Here is a 25257-nt window from a genome sequence, read left to right on the forward strand (position 1 = left end):
AAATAAAGTAAGGCATTTATCTGAGCTGAGGATGAGGAATTGCAATACAGGATAACATGCTGCCTTATTCAGACAGGGATTCCCAGGGAGGAAGGGAAAAATGGGATTCTTATAGGACATAGTTGTGGGAAACAGAAGGGGGCATTTAGACAGTATACATGGAACAGCTGAACCACAGGAAGAGAGTGTTAAAGGTATTGAAGAGTTACAAAAAAAAAAAAAAAAAAAAGTCACAGGAATATTCTTGGAACTATCTCTGCCCAGGAGCAATGGCAATTAGAAACTTCTGGGGAAGTGGGGGTTCTTTTTAGGTATAGCTAGAAACAGAGTAGGGATCCAAAGTTCCCAACTGTTAACACTAAAGATGAGTAGCTAACATTTGCCTTTGGACCAGAGGTCTCCTATGCCTGAAATGCATTTCCTCCTTACCTCCAAATTATAGAATAATTTCTATGTATTCTCCTTCAAGATGTATCTCTGGAAATATTTTCTGCATGAAGCTTTTCCTGAACCCTGAACCTGGAAGTGTTCTCCTTCCTCAACTACCATGTATTTAGCAACTTATATGTAAGTAAAATATAATTGTATTTTGCAGTCATATATTTATGTATTTATTAATTTTATAATTATGTTTTATATATATGTGTATGTGCATATATATTATATATAATATATATATATATATAAAACACAGTGCCTAGGCACTTAATAAATATTGGATTGAATTAAATTGGATTTATACTTTTTATTTGTACTTTGCACTTGTATGGTTAGGTATGCTTAGGTTAATCTATTTGCATAGCTCTACTTATTTTCCCCATTATATTAGACCTAAATTTTCTTCTCTACAACTTCCTGCTGCTGTTTCTGGTTCTTCTCTCTGGGGCCATACAAAAGACCTTCTTCTTCCAAACAACTCTGGAAGTCCTTCTCTCTTTGTAGAGGCCTCATAGAATGGGTATTGCCTCAAATAAAGTGCAATCTGGAAAAGAACTTAATTTAGAAAGGTCAAGGTCACCCACTGAATTCTGGGCTATATCCAATCTTCTTGACTTTTGTCTTGCCACTAGACTCAATATATCTGAAACTAAACTCATCTCTCCTTCTATATTCTACCAAAAAACCCTCCCCCTTCCCGAATGTCCCCATTTCTGTTGATTGTATTACTACCTTCCTAGTCACATAAGCTTATAATCTCAGCATCATCCTTGATTCTTTTGGTTTAATTCTCCCCCATGTAATAAATTGCCAAGCATTGTTCATTCAGTCTCTGTATTATCTCTTGTTTTGTATATTACTTTCCAGCTGACTTTTCCTTTGGCCTTGTCTTGAGAGTCATCTTAGCATAATGATTCTAGGTCAGATCCTAGAGTCAATAATAAGACATAGATTCATATATTCTGTCCCTGACACAGACTTGTCACTTGCCTATGGGCAAGTCATAACTTCTATAACTGTACTGAATACAGCCATCACTTAACCTTAGAAGAGCTGGACTGATCCCACATCACCAGAGTCCCGGCTTCACTCTTCAAAACCCTTGGAATCCAGCTTTGGAATTTTAACTTGGGGACAATATTATTATTGTTTTGTTACAGTCATATTGTTCAAAGTATTAAAAACATCAATCTGTGAATCTGACTCCATTCCTCCTCCATCAGTTTGCACTCTCCTCTCTGACATCTTCCCACATTCTTATAACAGGTTTTCAACAGAGTTGGAACCAGATAGAACACTAACCTCAGAACCAGGAAGATCTGAGTTCCAATGCTACCTCAGACATTGCCCAACTGTGTCAAGTCACTCAAGTCCAGTAAATTTCAGTTTATCTGTAAAATGAGCGTCTACTTTGTCATTGTGAAGTACATTATCAAATAGGATCTTTAACATACTTAAATAACTTTGAAAATCTTCAATCAATAAAAGAGAATTATTAGAGTATGGAATAGAGAGAGATAAGGTGAAGAACTTAGAGGAATGTATGAATTCTTTTTCTGCATTTTATTTTCATTATTTCTGTGTTTCCCCTATGACCTGTATAATATGTGCAGGCTCATATTGACTTGAGCCTTGGCCAGCTAGCAACATATTTACTTAACCTGAGTGGATGACATTTATCAGTATTTGACATTTATCGATTTAGTCTATTAGCTTGATCACTATCCGCTTGATTAAGCCTGAAGGCCTGATTTTCTGTTTCCTAGAAATCTGGAGATTTCAGGGAAATAGAAACTTTCCATTCCAATCTCTCCGAACAGCAACAACCAATTAAATGCCTCCCCTCCCCTTCTCAATGCTCTCTTACTTGTGATGTAATCTCTTGTATAAAAGCTGTGTATCTTTATTCTTCTTTAGCCCTCCTACCACAGGAGCTTTCTCTTTCTTATCTGGGGATTGGAGGGCCCATCCTCTGGAGGTTTTTAATAAACAACTTTTCTGCTTTTTACTGAATGATTTCTGAGTAATCATTTTGGGTAAGGGTCTTTACATCCCTCACAATTAGTACCACTGACCTAGTCCATTGTGGATATCTATTAGGGCACTGGATTTGCAGCCAGATAGACCTGGGTTCAAGCTTTGCCTCAACAGCATAACTCGGTCCAGGCACTTAACGTCAGCCTGCCTCCGTTTCAGCACCTCCCCCACTGGATTGTAGTGACCATAAAATGAGATATTTTTAAAGCTCTTAAAAAGCGCTGTATAAATACTAGCTAGTATTATTAGCTGTTGTATGACCTTTTGTAAATGCTTGACCTCAGTTTCCCCATGTGCAAAATTGGGGTCGGGGTGGGTTGTAGACTCCACCGCCCCTAGTGTCATCTCAAAGTCTCTGATAAAGCAACCTCCTCCCCCTCCCCCTTCCTCCTCTTCCTCCTCTTTTTCCAGCCTTCTCTCTTCCCTCCCCCTCCTCCTGCCTTCAGGCTCCGCCCTCCTCTCTCTCGGGATCTGCTCTCCTCTCAGGACACGCCCCCTTCCCTCGGGCCTCGCGGCTCCATAGACTGCAGCTTGAGTCTGTCGCGTTCCTGTGTCGTCATCGGGCCGCGCCGCCACTGCCGGCTACCTCAGATTCCTCGTGCGGTTCCTGGTCATTTGAGCTATTCGGGTTCCCGGAGGAGGGCTTTGCTCCTGCCGGGTCTGTCTTGTGGCGCGGTGGTCCGGTGCCGGCGCCCGTAGCGTTGGGGCGCCTCCAGAATGGCGATGCTGGCTGAACGTGAGTTCCTCCTGTTCGGGGGCGTCCCTGGGGTTGAGCGGATGCGGGCTCGCAGTCGCGGAGAGGTCCTGATGTTAGACACGCGGGGGCACCCTTGGAAGGTTTCCCTGTATCCAGCCCCTCCATGGTCGCATCACCTTCCCGTCCCTCGTGATGGTCTCTGTCACTCCTGTGGGGCGAACTTTTAAAGTTAAAAAAACGAAACAAAACTTTCGCGGTAGAACTTGTCAGTCACTACCTAGTGGATGGAGCGCTGGACCCTGAGTCAGGGAGACCGCTCTCGGCCCTGCCTCACCCTCCAGCCGTGTTATCTTGGTCACTCAGCCTCCCTTCTCTCCTCTGCAAAATGGGAATAATGATAGCGCCTACGCCCCGGTATCCTTGCGAGAAGGCGTCAGGGGGTTTCCAAACCCCCAGAGTGTTTTATCAGACTTCGGTAATACTGAGAAAACCTGGATTTGAGGATGGAAGATCTGAGTTTAAGTCCCAGTTCTGACATACACCCTTCAGTTGGGGGTCATTCATTTGGCAGGCTTCTTAAACTCTTCCGTAGGTGTATAAAATAGGCAGACAGATCAGACGTTTACTGATCACAAATCACAATTTCGTGACCCCAATATTCATTTGTGACCCCATGCGAGGTTCCAACTCACAATTTAAAAAGCTTTGTTCTCAGCACTAGAGATTCAAAAAAATAACAGTCCCTAAACCTAAGCAGTTCACAGTATTACAAACAAACTTTAGAAAGGAGAAACTGCAGATGATCAAGGGTTGGAAGGCGTTAGAATTAGGGGGATCAGAAAGGTGTCCTGTAGAAAGTGGGAGTTTAGCTGTTGCTTGAGCGAAGCTAGGAGTTGGAAATGAGAGGCCTGCCAGTGAAAATGTCCAGGGCTGAGAGATGGGAATGTCATCTTGAAGGACAGCTAAGAAGCCGCTGTCACTGCATTGTAGAGTATGTGGGGAGTGATGGAGGAAAGGTGATGCCATGTAAGAAGACTGGAAGTGATAAGGGGACAGGTTAGGAAAGGTTTTGAACACCAAACGCAAGGTTTATATATTTTGTCCTGGAGGTGATGAGCCACTGGAGTTAGTGGAGTAAAAAGATGAAATGGTTCAAATAGTGCTTTAGGAAGATTCCCTTTACCAGCTAAGTGGAACATGGACAGGAGTGGGGACAAACTTGTGGCAAGAAGATCTACCAGTAGGATATTGCAAGGTGAAGAGGAAGGACTTAGAACAGAGTAGAAGTAGTATTGGGGAAAAATGGGGCCGTGGGGAGGCAGGGAGGGCATAGATGAAAAGTATTATAAAGATGAAATCAATAGGTCTTGGCAACAAATTGGATTTAGGGTGAAGGGATGAAACACTAAGTTTAGGATGACTTCTAGGTTGTAAACTTGAGTGATTAGGAAATGGTGGGTGTTGGGAACAGGGGAGGGAGAGAAAGATGATGAGTTAAATTTTGGAAATGTTGAGTTTAAGATATCTGTTAGACATCTAGTTCCAGATGTATGAAGAGCAGTCAGAGATGCAACTCTAGAGTCAGCAAAGAGGTTTGGGCTGAATAAGTAGGTTTTAGACTTGTCAGCATAGAAGTAATAATTGAATTCATGGATTCTTATAAAATAATCAGGTGAAATAGGTTAGAGGGAAAAGAAAGCATGGCCCTCAAAAATGGAACAAGGAGAGGATTAGTAGATAAGAATTCTCTGAGAATCTAGCAAAGAGCAGTCAGGTAAATAGGAGAACTGGAGAGTGCTATGTCATAAAAACCTAGAGGGTAGAGAGTTTCAAGGAGAAGACAATGATAATCAACAGGGGCAAAGACTAACAAGAAATCAAGAAAGGTGAGAACTAGGAAAGGGTCATTAGATTTGGCAATTAAAACATCAGTAACTTTGGGGAGAGCAGTTTGGGTTGAAGGATTAGGTCTGAAGCCAGACTGTAGAGAGATTAAGACCAGTGAGAGGAAAGGAAGTGAGTGGAGGCACTTATTGTAGAATAAGAAGGTCATCACCTTCTTCAAGAATTTAGCCACAAAATGGAGAGATGTGAAATGTTAAGTAGAAGGGCTAGATGGATCAAGTGAGTTCTTTTGAGGATAAATAAACATGGACCTGTTTATAGGCAACAGGGAAGCAGCCATTAGACAGAAAGATTGGAGATAAGTCAGAGCTGGAGAAGGTAAGATGGAAAGAATTAACCTGTGCATGTAGATACATTAGTCTTCAACAGGAGAAGGGACGCCTTTCATATGAGACAAGGGTTCATGAGCATGCTATGTGGGCAAGCTCTGCAAAATGAGTTAATGGGACTAGCACTTACCTAGTCTGCAAGGTGATGGATTAAAGTAAACTGTAAATCACCATACAAACGTTAGTAGATGTACCTAATAAAGCCTTATTGCATATTTGTCACGTCCAGTTTATTGTTTTCTCAAATGCCAACTTCTCATGATTGATGCCTTTTCTGCTCTTCCCCTCCAGTGGTCAGCACTCTCTTCCCCCTTGAAATTACTTGGCATTACTTGATTTTGATGCAGGTACATGTTGAATTCCCCCAATCAAATGAAAGCTCATTGAGGGCAGGATTTGCTGATTTGAAAAGAAGGTATCCTCAGTAGTCTACATCGCCTAATTATAACAGAGCAGAACGGTTAACTCCTGCGATATTCTGAATGCTGTCTCTCCTAATGCATCATGGGATAGCTACAAGTTAAATATGAATCAACAGTGTGACATGGGATCTAATACCTTCATGCTGTTCCTAGTACCTAGCACAACCCCAAGGATTTAGTGAGTCTTTAATTGACTTTAAAAAAAAATTGGACTTGTGATTTCATTGATACTTCCACCTGCATGTCTTAAAAGGAATTGCTTGGGAGCACTGAAGGGGTGCTGCCAGCATGTGTCAGAGATGAGTTAAACCCAGGATTTCCCCAAGGCTTACCTAGCCTTGCCTTAGTGGTGTTAACGTGTAGAAGAGGGCCAATGGCATGACAAGGTAACATGAAGTGGATTTAAGCGAGCCATAAGTGCACAGTCATCAGCCTCCTTCTCTCTTCCTGAGTCATTGAAGTCCGGTAGCAGGACAAAATCAAGATGACCGGTGATGCCAGTGGATGACCTTGACATTGTCTTACCCGGCCAGGGTCTTAGTGTTCCACAGTGCCTACGTTGCCCACCTTCATAGCCATTGGAACAAATGTTCTCATCTGCCCATTCTGCCAGAGAAAGTATTAATTGCTTAGGGTGGATATCCCAACCCACTGTGGGTTTGAGGCCTGTCGATTACCCTCATCTAGGTTTAGCCCATCTGCTAAAACAGTTTTACAGGGGTGTCCCTGCTTCACAAACCATAGCTTCTTGTAGCAACAAGTGAGAGTTTGTTGGAAGTAGATGCTGCAAGTGGATGAATAGCCTTGAAAAGGACTCAGCTAGCCCTTACATGTTTATAAGCAACAGGGAACCAGCCATTGGACAGAGACTGAAGAGCAATGAGAGAGTGGGATGCTAGAAAGGGCAATCTCCTGGAGAGGTACTCATCCTTTCAGTACTATCAAATGGGATACGATAAAGTGTCTTTAACACAAAACATTAAAAAAAAAAAAAATTAAGTCAGCAAACGTTTAAATGCTTAAGTTTCCAGACACTCTGCTAGGGCTGTGAATTTAGATTTTTTAAAAAGGTAAAATAGACCTTGCCCCCAGAGAGCTTCCATTCTAATGGGGGAAGACAACCAATAAAAGCTGAAAAAGTGAGATAGAAGCAGTGGGACTCAGGTTTGCGAAAGAAGGTAGGAAGTGGCAGTTGAGGAAAACTGTCACCAGGTGGCAGTAGTGCCTTCGTTATGATTAAGAATAGTCTCACACTGCTACTTAAATGCAATCAACTAACATTTATTAAGAGCCCATATGGAGCAATATAATGCTGAATTTATCAGTCTGAATTTGTAAAATAGCTGCAAATATCACATTTTAGTTTTCAAGTTGAATTTCTAATTTTTAAGAACATTCTATTCCAATTTTTGACTGTTGCCAATGTGTTAGGCATTGTAATAGTTTATATATATATGTATGTGTATATGTCATCTGTATGACTGAGTTTTACTTAAAAAAAAAAAAAACAAGCATGAACAAAGACAAATGAATGCTGCAAAAGGTCTTGTCCCATCTACAGAATGATACTGGGATGGATTAGAGGTAGATCTAGAAAACTTAGGAAATGATTCTAAGTTCTGAATTTAGAGAATAAGAAATAACAGAGTAGAGATAAACAGAAACTAGTTAACATATAATGAGACTATATTAATGTGATAATTTTGTATAACGAATTTTTAAGGAAAAACACAATTTGGAGAATTCATTCCTTTGTTATTAAATTTAAACTGTTTAATAAGCCTTCATCTTTTCATTTTTTTTCTTTTAAGTCTGCAAAGAGAGGAAGCTCTTTTGACTTTTTTCTCTTATCATACCTGACTTGATGTGACTGGCGTCTTCCACTTAAGTTGAAGACCACCCATCAGTTTGACAGGTTTGCCTAGTGTTAGTTCTACCTGTCTCGGGTTGTGTATAGCTAGATAGTTTTTTGTGGAAGTATTTTTGTCCTATTTCACTACATGCTTACTTAGCTAGATCATTGGACCTCCTGCCAAATGGACTAAATGGAGAGATTTTGCACAATAGTATTTGATAGCATATATTATATAATTACGGTTACTCTCAATATTTATACATTTGTGAAAGGCTTTACCCATGATTTCTTGTTTTCACCACCATATGTCAGTTATCACAGGTATTATTAACATCTTCACTTTATAGATTTGTAAACCAAGGCCCAGAGATCTATTCATGGTTACACAACTTGTTTCAGAGAAAGAATCTGAACCCCATCTTTCTGACTCTTAAGTCCAAGATTGTTGCTACAGTTTGCCATATTATGCCCTTAGGTTTCAAGCTGTTCTCATATTCTATTTGTTTGGGGATTGAGACATCCTATGTACCATCATTAATATTGCTTTATACAGGAGGAAACTGAAACATAGACAATGACAGCTATTTCTGGCTTCACCCAGCTACTATGAAGTTAGAAATAATGGTCAGTAATCCTGACACTCCCCAATTCAGTCCCACTATGTTTACTCTTACATATTACTTTTACTTTATAGTATCATTGTTAGAAAGTTTTTTTTTTTTTAATGGTTCTAAACTTTGGTAAAATTTGAATTTGTAATTAGCAAAAACAATTTTTTTAGTCCCATTTTTGGCAACTGAGGTGCATCTCACCCATCTGAAATAGATGTTTGACAACCTTTCTTATTCAAAACATGGAAAATGGAAAGGATGCCCCTCCACTCCCCTCCCCCCCAAAAAAAGAAGGTCCTTGAAGGGCTGTAATTGATGTTTTAAAAGTTCATGCAGTGAAAACTTACCTTTTCATTCATAGAGGAACAAGTCACCTCTTATACATATCCTGCTTTTATTTTACACCTGGTTTTAACAAGTTTCATTATTTGATTTTCAGGCTTATGGCAGGTTAGAAAAACCAAATTAGGTTAGGAAGGAAGAGATACTGACAGTAGTAGGAAGCCACATCTGATATCAAGGGAGGAGACAACTAATAAAGCATAAAGGGAGGAATTCCATGAGCACTGCCCCCTAGTATGGAAGCAAAAACTTTTTTGCACCTTATTGATTCTCTCCTCAACTGCATCATTATAAAGTAGAACCGTATAATAATTTATGCTCAAAATGATGACATACAACCTTCAAGAAAAGCCAAAATCATGTTTAATTTTTTCTAGTAAAGAAGAGAAATATATAATACATTTTCAAAAAAATTTCAATCCAAGATAGTTTGATGCTTAAAATGGTGAGCCTCCAGTGATCTGGGGAAAACTTGGATGACTAAGAATCTCTTTCACTACCTTGCCAGCAAGTAGTCATCTAGTCCCTCTTGATGATTTCCATATGAGAAATTGTTTCTTGAGACACTCCAATTCTACTTTTAGTGAGCTCTGATTGTTAGGAAGATTTCCCTTAAACATCAGTCTACCTTTCTAACTTTTATCCAAAAATCCTAATTCTGCTTTCCAGGACCAAAATATAACAAATCTCACCCTTCTATATTTCAGCCCTTCAAATATTGAGAGCTGTTGTGTCCTTTGAAAGCCTTCTTGTTTCTAAAGTAAACATCCTCAATATCTTCAAATGATCCTTGTGTAGAATCTTGTCCAGTCCTTTCATTATCTTTTTAAAAATCTGTTTCTGAATATTGTCCAGGATGTGTAGTAGGTAAGGTACTCAGAACTGAATAGAGTATTCCAGATAAGAGTCTGACTATAGCAGACCTGGTAGTGCCTTTACTTTTATTTTAACATTGCCTCTCCCAGTGTATCATAGAGGTAGCATATTAGGGTTTTGAATCCCTTGTCATTGTGTTGATTCATATTTAATTTTTAGCTCTATCTCTTTTTTACAGGAACTCTTGTCCAGCCATAGTGGTGTCCCTGAAGCCAATTTTATTTTTTTTTATTTCATTTTATTTTGTTTTATTTTATTTATTTATTTTTATAACTTTTTATTAACAGAGCCCATGCCTGGGTAATTTTTTTTTACAACATTATCCCTTGCACTCACTTCTGTTCTGACTTTTCCCCTCCCTCCCTTCACCCCCTCCCCCAGATGGCAAGCAGTCCTGTACAAGTTAAATATGTCGCAGTGTATCTTAGATACAATATATGTGTGCAGAACTGAACAGTTCTCGTTGCACAGGAAGAATTGGATTCAGAAGGAAAAAAAAACCTGGGAAGAAAAACAAAAATGCAAGCAGTTTACATTCATTTCCCAGTGTTCTTTCTTTGGGTTTAGCTGCTTCTTGATCACCTTTGATCAATTGAAACTGAGTTAGATCTTCTCTTTGTCAAAGAAATCCACTTCTATCAGAATACATCCTCATACAGTATCGTTGTTGAGGTATATAATGATCTCCTGGTTCTGCTCATTTCATTTAGCATCGGTTCATGTAAGTCTTGCCAATCCTCTCTGTATTCATCCTGCTGGTCATTTCTTACAGAACAATAATATTCCATAACATTCATATACCACAATTTATTCAACCATTTTCCAATTGATGGGCATCCTTTCATTTTCCACCTCCTGAAGCCAATGCTAAAACAAAAAAATGAAACCAGTGCAAACTTTAACATTAAAATTGACATATATAAGAGAGAAGGTTGAACTAGATGATTTCTAAGGCTTCTTTTAGTTCTAAGTCTATGATATTGTAATTTGGTTACCTCTTTATTTTTTAAAGAGTTTAAGCTTTTGACCTATGTTTACCTAGTGATTAATTCCCCCTCTCCCCCAAAATTTTACTTGTACCTATACTTATACCTAACAGTAGATGTTGAACCATAAGTACTAAGAACCAGAAAGTTCCAATGCAAGTACTTCATCTCAGTTTGCTGGCGGTTTGTTTGTGATTTTTGTTGTGCAATTGGGATTAAAATCCAGTTCTTTTGACAATCTAGTAGAGTTGACATATCTGCTCTGTCAGAGAGATTTGTATTTTAAAACTTTAAAACTGAATGTATTTACATATCATTTAGCATTTCTTTTTTTAGAGATTAAGTTGCTTTTCGATTTTGTTTATAGCCCGGCGGAAGCAGAAATGGTCTCTAGATCCAAGAAACACTGCATGGAGTAATGATGATTCCAAGTTTGGCCAAAAAATGCTGGAGAAAATGGGATGGTCTAAGGGAAAGGTATTTAAAAGGGGTGTGGGGAAGCTTTAACTATGAAAATGTGCTTTTACATACTTCCAGAATTCTTCATGTAGTTGCCAAATTGATATTTCTAAAACATTGATCTGATTACATGACTCCCCTATTTAAGAATTTTGAATGTCATGTTATTTTTTTTTTTTATATTATTTCTCCTCTCCATTCCCTCTCCACACCCAACCTTCATTTCCCTGACCACATGTATTCTGCATCCTAATCAAACTGTTCTCTTGAACATGACATCCTAGCTCTTCTTTCCATATCTTTGTGTAGACTTTCCATACCTTTCTCTTGATTCAAGCATTCTGTCTACTCACCTTCACCTCTTGTAATCCCTAACTTCCAAAATTTAATTTAGAAGCTATCTCTTACACAAGGCCCTTTCTTATCTTAATCTTAGGTTTTCCTTGCCAAATCTTGTAATTTCTTATCCATATGAATAATTTATCCTTCCAGTAAAATGTAAGTTCTTTAAAGGTAGGGCCTATTTCATTTTGTCTTTGTGTCTCCATCCTTAATGACTACCACAGTGTCTTGAACATAAGTTTTTAATATATGTTTACTGAATGGAAGAATATTTTTACTTTTAAATAGGGATATATTTATGTTCTTAATCATAGATTAAGAACTTGTTTTGGACAAGTCACTTATAACTAGCTCCTGAGAATCCTGAGGAAAAAAGAACTCCCAGAAACATATTAATATAGACAAAATCTAGAAATTTCAGGTCAAAGACAATGTAGTGCAAGCAATTAGTCACACACAATTAAGTATTATCCACTCTAAAGGAGAGAGAGTTTGGAATATGATATTCCAGAAAGCAAACACATACACACACACTCACCTCCAACAATAATTTACTTAGCAAAGCTGAATATAATATGTCATCCTTTGGGAGAAAAATATATCTTTAATGAAATAAAGTACTGTGAAGTATTTCTGATGGAAAGACCAGGGCTGTGTAGAAATTTTGAAGAGCAAACACTAGTTTAAAAAGGAAATAAACAACCATAAACTGCTTATGTTCTACTCTGGGGGGGATAATACATGTGTCCCCTCTGAACCATTATTATCATAACAGTAATTGAGGGAGTCCAGTTAGACAAAAGGCCTGGGAGCAGTTCTGTTTTGATAATCTTAAAAGAAGAATAGAAAGGGAAAAAAAAGAGGGATACACTGGGCAGGGGGAAGGAAGACAAATGTGATCTAACTATTGTTGGGCTCTGGGAAACTGGGAAGACTTTTGCCTCTTGAGAGGCAAAAGACTCAGTGCAAAATGAAAAATGTCTACATATGTGTATATAATCTGTATATTATTATTTATTATTTTATATATGTTATCTATAATATAATATCTATACCTGTAGATGCACATATGCATATGTATGCATAGTTAGGAAGAACCTGGTCAATGTAGAATTTTGTTTTAAGTAAAACTATTTTATTCACATTTGTAACAGGCTCTATTTTTCTTTTCTTACTGAGGCAAGGATATGCGGTAGAAATAGTGGTTTTGCTGACAAAAAAAATAAAATTTATGTACACAGCAACAAGAAGATTGTGCAATGATAAGTTCTAATAGATGACTTTTTTTTTAACAATGAGGAAATTCAGGCCAATTCCAATATACTTGTAATGGAAAATCCACAGAGAGAGGATTATGGGGACTGAATGTAGATTACAATGTAGTATTTTGACCTTTTTGTTGTTATTTGCTTATTTTTTTCTTTCTTATTTTTTTCTTTTTGATCTCATTTTTCTTGTGCAACATAGTAAATGTGGAAATATGTGTAGAAGAATTGTATATATTTAATATATATTGGATTACTTGCTATCTAGGGGAAAGGTAGGGGAAGGGAGGGAGAAAAAATTTGGAATAAAGTTTTGCAAGGGTGAATGTTGAAAACTCTCTGCATATATTTTGAAAATAAAAAGGTATGATTTTTTTTTAAAAAGAAAAATAAAATTTAACTTTAAAAAAACTTTTGCTTGGCTCAAAAAAATCTTTTGCTTGGCTCAAAAATTTGAACCTTGAATGAAAACAGATGAAATATCTGGGAGTTGTAACTTATTTATCATAAACTCCAGTTAAATCTGTGCATATGGAGTGATGTTAAAGATTCCCAAAATTTAGTGGTGTTCTTAATTATATACCTGAACTTAAATGAACTTTACCAAATGGATAGTTGCACTTTTAATTATATACCTGGTTTCATTCCTCTTTTTTGGCAGGTCTTCCCAGACAATGTATCTAAATAAGTATATGGCATTATTTGTTTTAGAACATTAGAAAGAGTTATTTTCCTGTGAAAGACAACATGGTTAGTGGATAGAGTGCTGGATTTGGGAGTCAGAAAGATCAGAGTTAAAATTGTGCCTCGAACATTTACCAGCTTTGTGACCATTAGTAGGTTCCTTAATCTTTGAGCTTCCATTCCTTGTCTGTAAAACAGAGATAATGCCTATGGGACCTACCTCACAGAATTGGTGTAAGACTTAAAGAAGATGATATAGATAAAAGCTTAACAGACTTTAAAGTGCTATGTACATATCAACTGCTCTCATTTACCGTTATTGTTCTCATTATGTGACAAGGCTATCCTGAGTAGAGAGCTGTCTTGGTCAGGATGAGTCAAGTATTGCCTCCCTACTGACTCTTGGCAAAGCACTTACCTGTTCAGGGTTCTGGGCAATTCTAGGACTTGGTTGCCTAGAAGTTACTGATCCTTATTGGAAGAGGGGGATTTCTTACAGGAGTTTGCTTTACCATTGAAATCATGGATCTCTTTTGTTGTTTTCTTTTCTTTCTTTTTTTTTTTAAAGCATAATTTTGTAAGTTTATAAAGAGTGTTCTAAGACTGAATAATTGTCTTATAAGTGAGTTGTCAGACTTTGACATCTTTAGTTGTGATTAATTGACGGGTGTACATGGTGTTAATCCTTTATTTTTATTTGCTTTCTATATAGGGACTAGGGGCTCAGGAGCAAGGAGCCACAGAACATATTAAAGTTCAAGTTAAAAACAACCAGCTTGGCCTGGGAGCCTCAGCCAATCATGAGGTGAGCAGTATTCCTTGGATGGCCAATGTAAAGCCTTTCATTAGATTGCTAGACAATTCATGTTCACAGTATTGTTTTCTATCCAGTTTGTGCATTAACTGCAATTAATTTTGAATCGTAGGTTCTTTATCATCTGAAACATTTTGATATTCTTTCTCTACTGACCTTTAATCCTGTTTGATACAGACCTAAGCAATGGAACTAATTTTAATATTAAATTAAATTTGATATAAGGATAGCTAGGTGGCTCAGTGGATGGAGTGTACTGGGCTTGGAATCAGGAAGGTTCATCTCCATGAATTCAAATCCAGCCTCAAACAGTTACTACTCATGTCATCCTAAGCAAGTCACTTAACTGTATTTGCCTTAGTTCCTCATCTGTTAGATGAGCTGGAGAAAAATATGGCAAGCTGCTTCAGTTTATTTGCTAAGAAAAACCTCAAAATGGGGTCACAGAGAATTTAATATGATTGAAATAACTGAACAACAACAGTATTGCAATTTAAATAAGAATATTCTTAAGTAAAATAAAATTGGATCTTTTTTTTCTAGAGGAAAAAAAATCATTTCAAGATGAGAATTCTTGTGGCATAGAGGATAGAGTATTGGAATTATTGGCATGGAGGATAGAGTATGGGGCTTATTAGACAGGAAGGGTTGACCCTAGGACTGGATTCAGATCTTATTTCTGTAAAACTAGTTATGTGACCATGGGCAAGTCACTCACATCTAGGAACCTCATTCTTTTCATCTGTTAAACAAGGATGTTTAACAGTCATATCTTTTAATATCTACTTGGCAAAGGTTGTTGTGAATATTAATTGAGATGATGCACATGCAGCACTTTGCAAATCTTAAAGCCCTTTGTAAAAGTCATCTCTTTATAATTATTAGTAGTAAATTATTCTGTTACTGTTATTCTTTCCCATCTTTCTGCCCTTCAGCTCAGAGCATTGAAGAATTGGCCTTTCTCATTGTCAGGACACTGTGAAGTCAGCATGACTCCCTATTGTTCTTACCCCAACTAGTGCTGTTCCTGGGAATCTGGCCAACTGACTGATAACGTTACTTCTTTGAACATTTTGAAAATACTTGGGGAACTTCTGAAGAAGTTTTTGGGAAGGCGATCTTAGAGTTAAAAGATTAAAAACTGTAAACTACTTAACTGCTAGAAAACACGATGATCTTCATTGTTGTCCTTGTTGTTTTTGGGGAAGTAGCTGAATATCATAATAGGATCATAAAAATAGAGCAGAAAGGGCCCTCAGAGATCATCTAATTAAACCATTTCATTTTACATATAAAGAAAATAAAGGCTCAGAAAGAGACAAGGTTGCTTGCCCAAAGAAGCCCTCACCTGATAGGTAGTGGATAGAGATTTAAACCCAAGTTTAAATTAATTTTGGGGTTTAAATGACATGTGAAAATTTTTAGAGATAAATTAAATTCCTTATACTGGTTATTTATATCAGATATGATAATGTGATTATATCAGAGTAAAAATACTTGAAGTGGAGTTTATTGTAGCTGAAGTCTTGAGTCATCCAGAACAACTTTCTATTTATAAGAATAGACACTCCTCTCTCCTGAAAAATTAACTGAGGTAAAGATTCTGAATGTTTGTGACCACAAATACGAAAATGAGGATAATTCCTGCATAAGATTTCTTATGAAGATTAGATCAAATAATATATGTAAATATGCACAATCAAGCACTATATATCAGCTTTTATCATCATCATCATCATCATCATTAATATTTACTGTTGCTTTCCATTGATAGTACAGTAAGATGCCTGTTGAACAAGACCATTCCTTATATATTGTATTATGTTTATAGGACAACTGGCTGGCTCCCCAAGAGGAATTTAATCAACTTCTTGCTGAACTGAACAGTTGTCATGGACAAGAAGGAAAAGGTATGGAGTCTAGTCTCTGGTTCTAAACACTAAATTTGTAAGAGAGATTCTATCTTAATTCTATTGGCATTTGTAATATTTGTATTTGTTATTATTACAAGTTAATTCCGAAGATAGTTGTCTTAGAAATATTTTAGTTCCTTGAACTCTTGAGTATAGATTGAAGCATATTTTTTTACTTTATTTTTCTTGGTTTTATTTGTTATGTGTGTTTTCTTTTGCAGTATGGTTATTATGGAAATGTTTTGCATGACTTTATATGAATAATTTGGGTCATATTACTTGTTTTCTTAAGGAGTGGGAGAGGGATAGAAGGGACACAATTTGGAACTCAAAATTTTAAAAAAATGATAAAATTATTTTATACAAAATTGAGAAATATATTGAAATTACTAAAAATATATTTTTAAAACCTGTGGAAAAAAAAGAACTGTGGGGAGAAAAAAAAAAAAGAAACCCTGGGGAAAATAAGAAATATTTTAGTTGTTCTATCCTGAGAATTAGCTTTTGTTTAAACACTTTTAAAAAGAGTTTTCCAGAACCATAATAATGGAGATAAGCAAGCTTAGTGTTGCAAATAGGTTCACAAAAAGTAGAATTGTTGTTAGGGAGGGAGAAGATGAACAAAAAATGTTTTTTTCTCCTGGAAACAGGAGCATGAACAAAAAGTTATTTTTTAAAAATGCAAACAAACTACAAACCATAAAATAGAAACTGGCATTATAAACTTATGGCTAGTAAAAATTTTATAGAAATTTGTTAGAGATTATTAAACATCAAGTAGAGAGGTGGGAGATTATGGGTGAAAATGTTACATAAGCTGCCAGAGGACACTATTTGTTGCTTTGGTTTAATAGTTTTTCTTTGTTATGACCAGGACTGTCTACTGAAATAAAAGTGACATAAAATTTTTTTGCAACCTCAATTCATGCCCCGGAGAGTAGTGATGGTTTTGCTTTTTATATTTGTATCCCTAATAACTAGCAAATTGCCATATACATAGAAGATGCTTAATGAACATAGTTCTTGTTGACTGAATGGTTGATAATATCAGCTGAAAATTAGTTCTCCATTAGGTGTCAAATTGTAATTTATTAGAATTTTGTTTTAGTGGCTCCATTTGCTAGACATTTTTCTAGTTCCAAGAACTATAAGAGTTAGAGATGATTGAAAGCCTATGTTGATTCTCTTATTAATTGACTAGTGAAGAACTAGTCTAAAATGCAGTAAGAAGAAAGTATGCCATCTTGCACTATCATCTATAGAGTCTTTGAATCATTTGTGTTTTGTTGAATTTTTTTTTTTTTTACTGGTTTTACATTTACTTTAAAAAAAATTTACTTTTAATTCACAGAACAAAACAAGCATTTCTACAATACAGTAAAATAGAAAGAATGATTGCACATGAACTGCAAATCTACTATGTACAACTTGCTATTCCCTTTACATATTCAGCAGTTATAATGTAAATTTCTTCCCCCTCCCTTTAGTTCCAGAGATGGCTACCATTAGATATAAATACACACACACACACACACACATATAAAATTATTTTATACATTCTTCTATTTATCAGTTTTCTTTGGATGCAGGTAATATTTCTTCATGTATTCTTTATTTTTAAAATATTAAAAATGTGGAATTTTGATGGAGGGAATTTGGGAATTGTGTAGATGTTTCTGGTGGAACTGTTTGGAGAATAAGTGTAACCACAACAGAAAGGAAAACTGCATGACAGATAATCATGAAGAACTTAGGCTCTCCCTCCTTTCCCTTAAAATAGCACAAAATTCAGTAATTTTTCAAAGTGTCATTGATGATAGATTGTCTTGATGATGAAATAGATAGATTCCTTATTGATTGCTGAGCTTTTTCAAATGCTCCTGTTTGTAAATAATATTGTAAATAATGATTGCCTTAAGCCTCAGACTGTTGTATAGTCTCAATGAAAGCTAAAGTCACTCAGATGCAATTAGACCAGTAATTCACACAGCAAAAAACGAAATCATTTAGCCAAATTATAAAATCCATTATGTTTCAAAATATGATATAGAGCAGTGGTTCTCAATTTTTTTTTTCTGCCTACCCCTTTCAACAACAAAAATGTGTTACGAACACTTGAGGTAATTTATTATTACTATTCATAATTTTTTAAGATATATTCATTAAGTGTTTACACTTAGTGTTCATTTTTCCCCAAAGCTACACATTAAAATTTACATTATATAATGTTTAGTATAAAATTTTATTCCATCTGTGATTATGAAAGCTTTAGCACAAAATTTATTTTAAAATAAGTTTTTTAAAAGTAATTAAGCAAGAATTTTAAAAATTCAGCCAAAGGGCTGGATTTGGTGGTAGGTACAGCGGACAGAACATAGGTCTAATATAAGAAAGACCTGAGTTCAAATACACCTTCAAAGACTTACTGGCTGTGTCACTTCATCCTGTTTGCCTCAGTTTCCTCATCTGTAGAATGAGCTAGAAAATGAAATGGCAAATTACTCCAGGCTGAACAACAACAATTCAATCATATTTTATAGTTACCTGCAAGATTTCATATTAAATTTATTTATAGATTTTTGTAGAATATAAATAACATTTTAAATTAAGTCAGTTATAACTTGGAAGGTATTTAGATAATGTGACAGTCCTATACATTTAATTTCTGTGTTGGACTTTACTTGAATAAAGATTCTGCAATATTTCACTCAACTTTAGAGTGTTTTACATCTGTTTCTGTGTTAATGTTTTTTGATTTGAAATAAGAATAAAGTAAAAATGTTCACTCACATCTGTAGTGGAAAATGGTAGAATTTTACAAGCTTTCTGGTAAGAAATAGAAATTAATTTTTATTTTTAGTCATTTAGTCAAAAATGAATAGCTAGTGACAATATAAAATACTTTTCTACTAGCTAATGACAAGTGCCATATTAAATGTTAAACATACAATATACTTAAAGTTTAGTTACATATATTGTCTTATTTTATTAATACATATATATGTGTGTATATGTGTATATGTGTATGTGTGTATATATATATATATATGTATGTATATATATATATATATATATATATATAGTAACTTGTATAGAAAAAAATCTCTTCAGACTTGCTTTTCTTGGCACTGGCTGTACTCTCACAGAAACTCTATAGAGTGATTAACTATCATTGCCATTAGTTTATTTGAAAATCTGTCAGATAGAATAATAATAACATAAGTGAAAGATAAGTTTAAAGCAGCTTTAATACTGCAATGAGAAGCATATTGAAAACTTTTTTTGGACATAACCTGTGCGAGAATTTGTTCTATTTGAAACAACTTGGGAATTCCCAATCAGTACAATATTATTTATAAACAGGAGCATTTGATAAAACTCAGCAATCAATAAGGAATCCTTTTACATTCATCTTTGCACAATCTATCATCAATGACACGTTTAAAAATTACTGAATTTTGTGCTATTTTAACGGCAAAGTAGGGAGAGCCTAAGCTCTTCATGAACTTCCAATTATATCATTATTATGCTGATTAATACAAGAAGTTAATAAGTTTTCCTCCTAAAACTTGGACATAAAGTGAATAATATGGAGTTTGATCACAGGAACAGGGAGATTGTAATATGATTTGCCTTAAAGTTTATATCCATAGTGTGTGTGTGTGTGTGTGTGTGTGTGTGTGTGTGTGTGTGTATGTATGTATATATATATAAAACTTCAATTTAGTGATTTGAAAAATCCAGTTAAGATACTGCCCTTAGGTTTTTCTGAATTGAAAAATCAGGTGTCCTGTATTTGATTTTATTGATGTCATTTTTTGTCACAACATAGGTTCATAGAAATTCAGACTAGAAAAGGATGCAGAAGTCATTTAGTCTAGAAATACTGCTGCAGATGCAAGAATTGGGAAATTTTCAACAAAATAAATAAATAATATAGTGATACAAAATAAATGAAAATACAATAGACCATAAATAATGTTCATATGTGGTTTTCTGAGTCAGTATGTGAATTACGAGATCCTCATGGACGTCCACTGATCTAATCAACAAATAAGATAAAAAGAGGTGAAATGCTAATTATACAGGTAACAGGTACTAAGTGGCAGATCCAGATCAGCATTCTTAGTCTTCTAAATCCAGGTAAACACATTCTGGATTCCTTCTTCTGATTTGCATTGGTTTTACCAGTTTCAGAGTATTTTTTTTACCATGCTTTCATTTTTTTTCCTCCCATAATTTTGTAGGGTGTATGGTAGGCGGAAATACCCGGAATTTATAGATGAGGAGATTGCAGCCCAAAAAGAGTATATTTTTTAAGTGACAGGACCTGGGACTGCAATCTAGGTTTCCTTGAGCTTGTCTGGGGTCCCACACTTTATATGCTTTGATGAGCAGTTTTGTTTTGTTTTGTTTTTAAAGGAAAGGGGCTTCATTGGATGGCACCAAGAGTTAGGCTGGGATGTGCTTGTAATTATTGGGTACAAGTATAGCACTAAATCTAGCCACAGGAAGATTTATTACAATGCTTTGTATGAAAGTGAAGCTACAAGCACAAGAGAATAAGTGCTGCTGTCTTTGCATTTTCAGGAAGAGCTTCCATTTGAGGGTAGATGTAGCTCTGTGTATTGGAATTTGTGTTTGTTATAGTTAGATCTACTTGGAGAGTTTCAGTGTTATCTGTAGTCATGTTATAAAGACAAGTCATTTGTTGGTTTAAGAATTTCCTTTTGCTTATTGAGAACTAGCCTTTTGGATAATATTTCTAAGAATGATAATCTGCTGAATAAAGTAATATGTAAGTTATTCACACAAATTCAAGCAGGTTATCCAATCTTGTATAAATTAGAGAAGACCTCTCTTTACACTAATGATATAATAACTGTATTGATATGTAATGATATTTAAACTGTAAACGTAACTGTGATTCTCTGTGGTTTTTGCCAATCGCTGATTTTGATTGAAAATCCAACTCTCAAGGATGTGATACACAGCCACCAAGTAAACAGTTAACATTTTGATTAAACCCTTATGCTTAGACATTTAGGTTTCTTAAGAGGTAACTGAATCAAAGTACATATTTTTCTTTCCAATTTTTTAATATAAAAGTAAGAATATTTATGAATCATTATTTTATAAAATAGCACTTAGAACAAGTTTAAAGCTGTATAAATAGGTAAAATGAAATCTAAATAGCAGTAATTTTCAACTGTTATCAGTTCTGTTACTCTGACTATGGTTCTTTGTCAAAACTTGAATAGAACACGTTTTCTAACTTGGATTGTGCTTTTTGGGGGCTTCTTCAAGGATTCAGGATTCTGACATAATTCTAGCCTTTATCAAAACTCTTTTCTTTTTCATTATTTAAAAAAAAATTACCCTAATCATTGCAGAAGAAAATGCAAGACTTCTTAATATTTACATAGTATTTAGCAAAAACATACTTTTTGTGATTCTCTGTTAGCCCCTTTTTACTTTTGTCTCATCAGAAAGATGAAAACATGTAGTATGAGATCATGGTGATAAAATTGAAAGATTCTTTTGAAGGAAATCCATAGAATACAATATTCTTATTTTACAGATTAGGAAACTGAGTCCCAAATATATGAAGTCACCTTCCCAGGGGCAGATAAAAGGTCAGAGGTAGGATGACTGACTCCAGAGTCAAAGTTCTCTCCATTATTATTCCAACAGTACTCATGCTCTTTTAATACTCATTGGATCAGAGTTCACAGGAGTTTCACTGTCACCAACCCTAAGCTTTCTCCTTTCTATCTGATATCCAAAAGTTTGCATATGATTAACAGGGGCCTTTCTTCCTTTTCCACAAACCCCTCTTTGTTTTTGGCATTTACTAAATAAGATGATTCTGTTTCACAGGTTTTTTCACAGAATGTAATGTAACTTTTTAGACATATAAATAAAAGCATAAAAAATATTTCAAAACAACTTTAACATTTGCTTTTATGCAAATTACTGCATTTGCTAATATTTATTTGTTCCCTATAAGGGAACTAAAATCAAGCGACAACTTTGTTTTTTAAGTAAAATATGGGATAAAACTTGCATTACTGGATCATGTCTATCCACATCAGAGGACAACAAATAACATTCATTTATGAGGGACATGATTAAATATTTTTGGGTTTTTATAGCACATCACAAATTTATGAAGTGCTTCTTAAACATTCTCTCATTTTATCCCTCTGAGTGAGTTTAGTTTAAGTAATAATCCTCACATTTTGTAGCTTGGGAAACCCAGGTTAACTGTCAGTTACTCCTGAAGTTAAATGATAAATAGCCAATACAGGACTTCTGCTTTATACTATGCCATGTTGCCTTTCAAGCATGTTTTATGTTACTTATTTAGGAAGGCTCTACTTGCAGTTTCCAAGATAGTTGAGTAATCTCCAAGAGAGGTATTATGCTTTTGATCTCCAAAATCACGGTAAGAAAAGAAGATGACACAACCATTGGAAGAGTGGCTCTTTCTTCTGGCCTTTTCCCTAAGTAATTTTAGCAGTTAAACTACCAACTGAGAGGTGCAGAAAATACAAGTAATACTGTATTTATTATTTGTTGACTATTAGAAAAGATATCAGAGGAGCAAAATGAATCCTTAAATATTCTCTTTATATTGTTTTAATACCATTTCATTAGTGGTGTAAAAAATACACACAATTGAAAGAATGTACTCTTCTTGATTAACTCCCATTATGTTCCAGCTGAGAGATGCTCATTTGAACTGAGATAAAAAAGGAGATTGCCTCTTGTCTAAATGTAGATCTGTTCTTGAAGATCCTCTGAAAGTTTGGGGCTCCAGGAACATAAAAAGCTAAAACTTCAAGATTTTCTCTTAGAACACAGACCATTAGAAGTTAAAATCTAACAGGATAGATGGATTTTCAATTTATTTATTTATTTTAATTTTAATTTTTTAAAAGTCTTTATTTTCAAAACATGCATAGTTTTCAGTAGTCATCCTTGCAAAACCTTGTGTTCCAATTTTTTTTTCCTTTTCCCCGACCCCCTCCCCCTAGACAGCAAGTAATCCAATATATGTTAAATATGTGAAATTCTTCTATACATATTTCCACAATTATCTTGCTGCAAAAGAAAAATCAGATCAAAAAGGAAAAAAAAAATGAGAAAGAAAACAAAACGCAAACAAACAACAACAAAAAGAGTGAAAATGCTATGTTATGAACCACACTCATTCTCCACAGTCCCCTCTCTGGGTACACATGGCTCGTTCTATCACAAAATCATTGGAATTGCTCTGAATCATCTCATTGTTGAAAAGAGCTACTTCCATAGAGTTAATATTGTGGAATAATAATGCTTTTGCTGTGTAAAATGTTCTCTTGGTTCTATTCACTTCACTTGGCATCAGTTCATGTAAGTCTCTCCAGATCTTTCTGAAATCATCCTGCTGATCATTTTTTATAGAACAATAGTATTCCATAAGCATGTTCAATTTATTTATTTATTTTTTTAATTTTTATTTAATAATTACTTTATATTGACAGAATCCATGCCAGGGTAATTTTTTTTTTTTTTTTTTTACAACATTATCCTTTGCACTCGTTTCTGTTCCAATTTTTTTCCCCTCCCTCCCTCCACTCCCTCCCCTAGATGGCAAGCAGTCCTTTATATGTTGGATATGTTGCAGTATATCCTAGATACAATATATGTTTGCAGAACTGAACAGTTCTCTTGTTGCACAGGGAGAATTGGATTCAGAAGGTAAAAATAACCCGGGAAGAAAAACAAAAATGCATATAGTTCACATTCGTTTCCCAGTGTTCTTTCTTTGGGTGTAGCTGCTTTTGTCCGTCATTTATCAATTGAAACTCAGTTAGGTCTCTTTGTTAAAGAAATCCACTTCCATCAAAATATGTCCTCATACAATATCGTTGTCGAAGTGTATAATGATCTCCTGGTTCTGCTCATTTCACTTAGCATCAGTTCATGTAAGTCTCGCCAGTCCTCTCTGTATTCATCCTGCTGGTCATTTCTTACAGAACAATAATATTCCATAACATTCATATACCACAATTTACCCAGCCATTCTCCAATTGATGGTCATCCATTCATTTTCCAGTTTCTAGCCACTACAAATAGGGATGCTACAAACATTTTGGCACATACAGGTCCCTTTCCCTTCTTTAGTATTTCTTTGGGATATAAGCCCAATAGAAACACTGCTGGATCAAAGGGTATGCACAATTTGATAATTTTTTGGGCATAATTCCAGATTGCTCTCCAGAATGGTTGGATTCGTTCACAACTCCACCAACAATGCATTAGTGTCCCAGTTTTCCCGCATCCCCTCTAACATATATCATTATTTTTTCCTGTCATCTTAGCCAATCTGACAGGTGTGTAGCGGTATCTCAGAGTTGTCTTAATTTGCATTTCTCTGATCAATAATGATTTGGAACACTCTTTCATATGAGTGGTAATAGTTTCAATTTCATCCTCTGAAAATTGTCTGTTCATATCCTTTGACCATTTATCAATTGGAGAATGGCTTGATTTCTTATAAATTTGAGTCAGTTCTCTATATATTTTGGAAATGAGGCCTTTATCAGAACCTTTAACTGTGAAGATGTTTTCCCAGTTTGTTGCTTCCCTTCTAATCTTGTTTGCATTAGTTTTGTTTGTACAAAGGCTTTTTAATTTGATGTAATCAAAATTTTCTATTTTGTGATCAGTAATGGTCTCTAGTTCATCTTTGGTCACAAATTTCTTTCTCCTCCACAAGTCTGAGAGATAAACTATTCTATGTTCCTCTAATTTATTTATAATCTCGTTCGTTATGCCTAGGTCATGGACCCATTTTGATCTTATCTTGGTATATGGTGTTAAGTGTGGGTCCATGCCTAATTTCTGCCATACTAATTTCCAATTATCCCAGCAGTTTTTATCAAATAATGAATTCTTTTCCCAGAAGTTAGGGGCTTTGGGTTTGTCAAACACTAGATTGCTATAGTTGACTATTCTGTTTTGTGAACCTAACCTTTTCCACTGATCCACTAATCTATTTCTTAGCCAATACCAAATGGTTTTGGTGACTGCTGCTTTATAATATAATTTTAGATCAGGTACAGCTAGGCCACCTTCATTTGATTTTTTTTTTTCATTAATTCCCTTGAGATTCTTGACTTTTTATTGTTCCATATGAATTTTGTTGTTATTTTTTCTAGGTCATTAAAATATTTTCTTGGAAGTCTGATTGGTATAGCACTAAATAAATAGATTAGTTTAGGGAGTATTGTC

At 35.3% G+C, this 25257-nt stretch overlaps 1 protein-coding gene across 1 annotated transcript in view; it reads left to right on the forward strand.

Annotated features, from left to right (window-relative positions):
- Window positions 1–3017: 3017 nt before the first annotated feature.
- PINX1 (PIN2 (TERF1) interacting telomerase inhibitor 1) overlaps window positions 3018–25257 on the forward strand; it is an 87378-nt gene continuing 65138 nt past the window's right edge. The window contains exons 1-4 of the mRNA XM_051975728.1: window positions 3018–3211; window positions 10866–10975; window positions 13961–14053; window positions 15894–15972. Of these exons, the coding sequence (XP_051831688.1) occupies window positions 3193–3211; window positions 10866–10975; window positions 13961–14053; window positions 15894–15972 (301 nt within the window). The 5' untranslated portion in view covers window positions 3018–3192. The remainder of the gene's footprint in view (window positions 3212–10865; window positions 10976–13960; window positions 14054–15893; window positions 15973–25257) is intronic.

This window comes from Antechinus flavipes, chromosome 2 (genome assembly GCF_016432865.1).
Source record: "Antechinus flavipes isolate AdamAnt ecotype Samford, QLD, Australia chromosome 2, AdamAnt_v2, whole genome shotgun sequence".
Classification (NCBI taxonomy): Eukaryota; Metazoa; Chordata; class Mammalia; order Dasyuromorphia; family Dasyuridae; genus Antechinus; species Antechinus flavipes.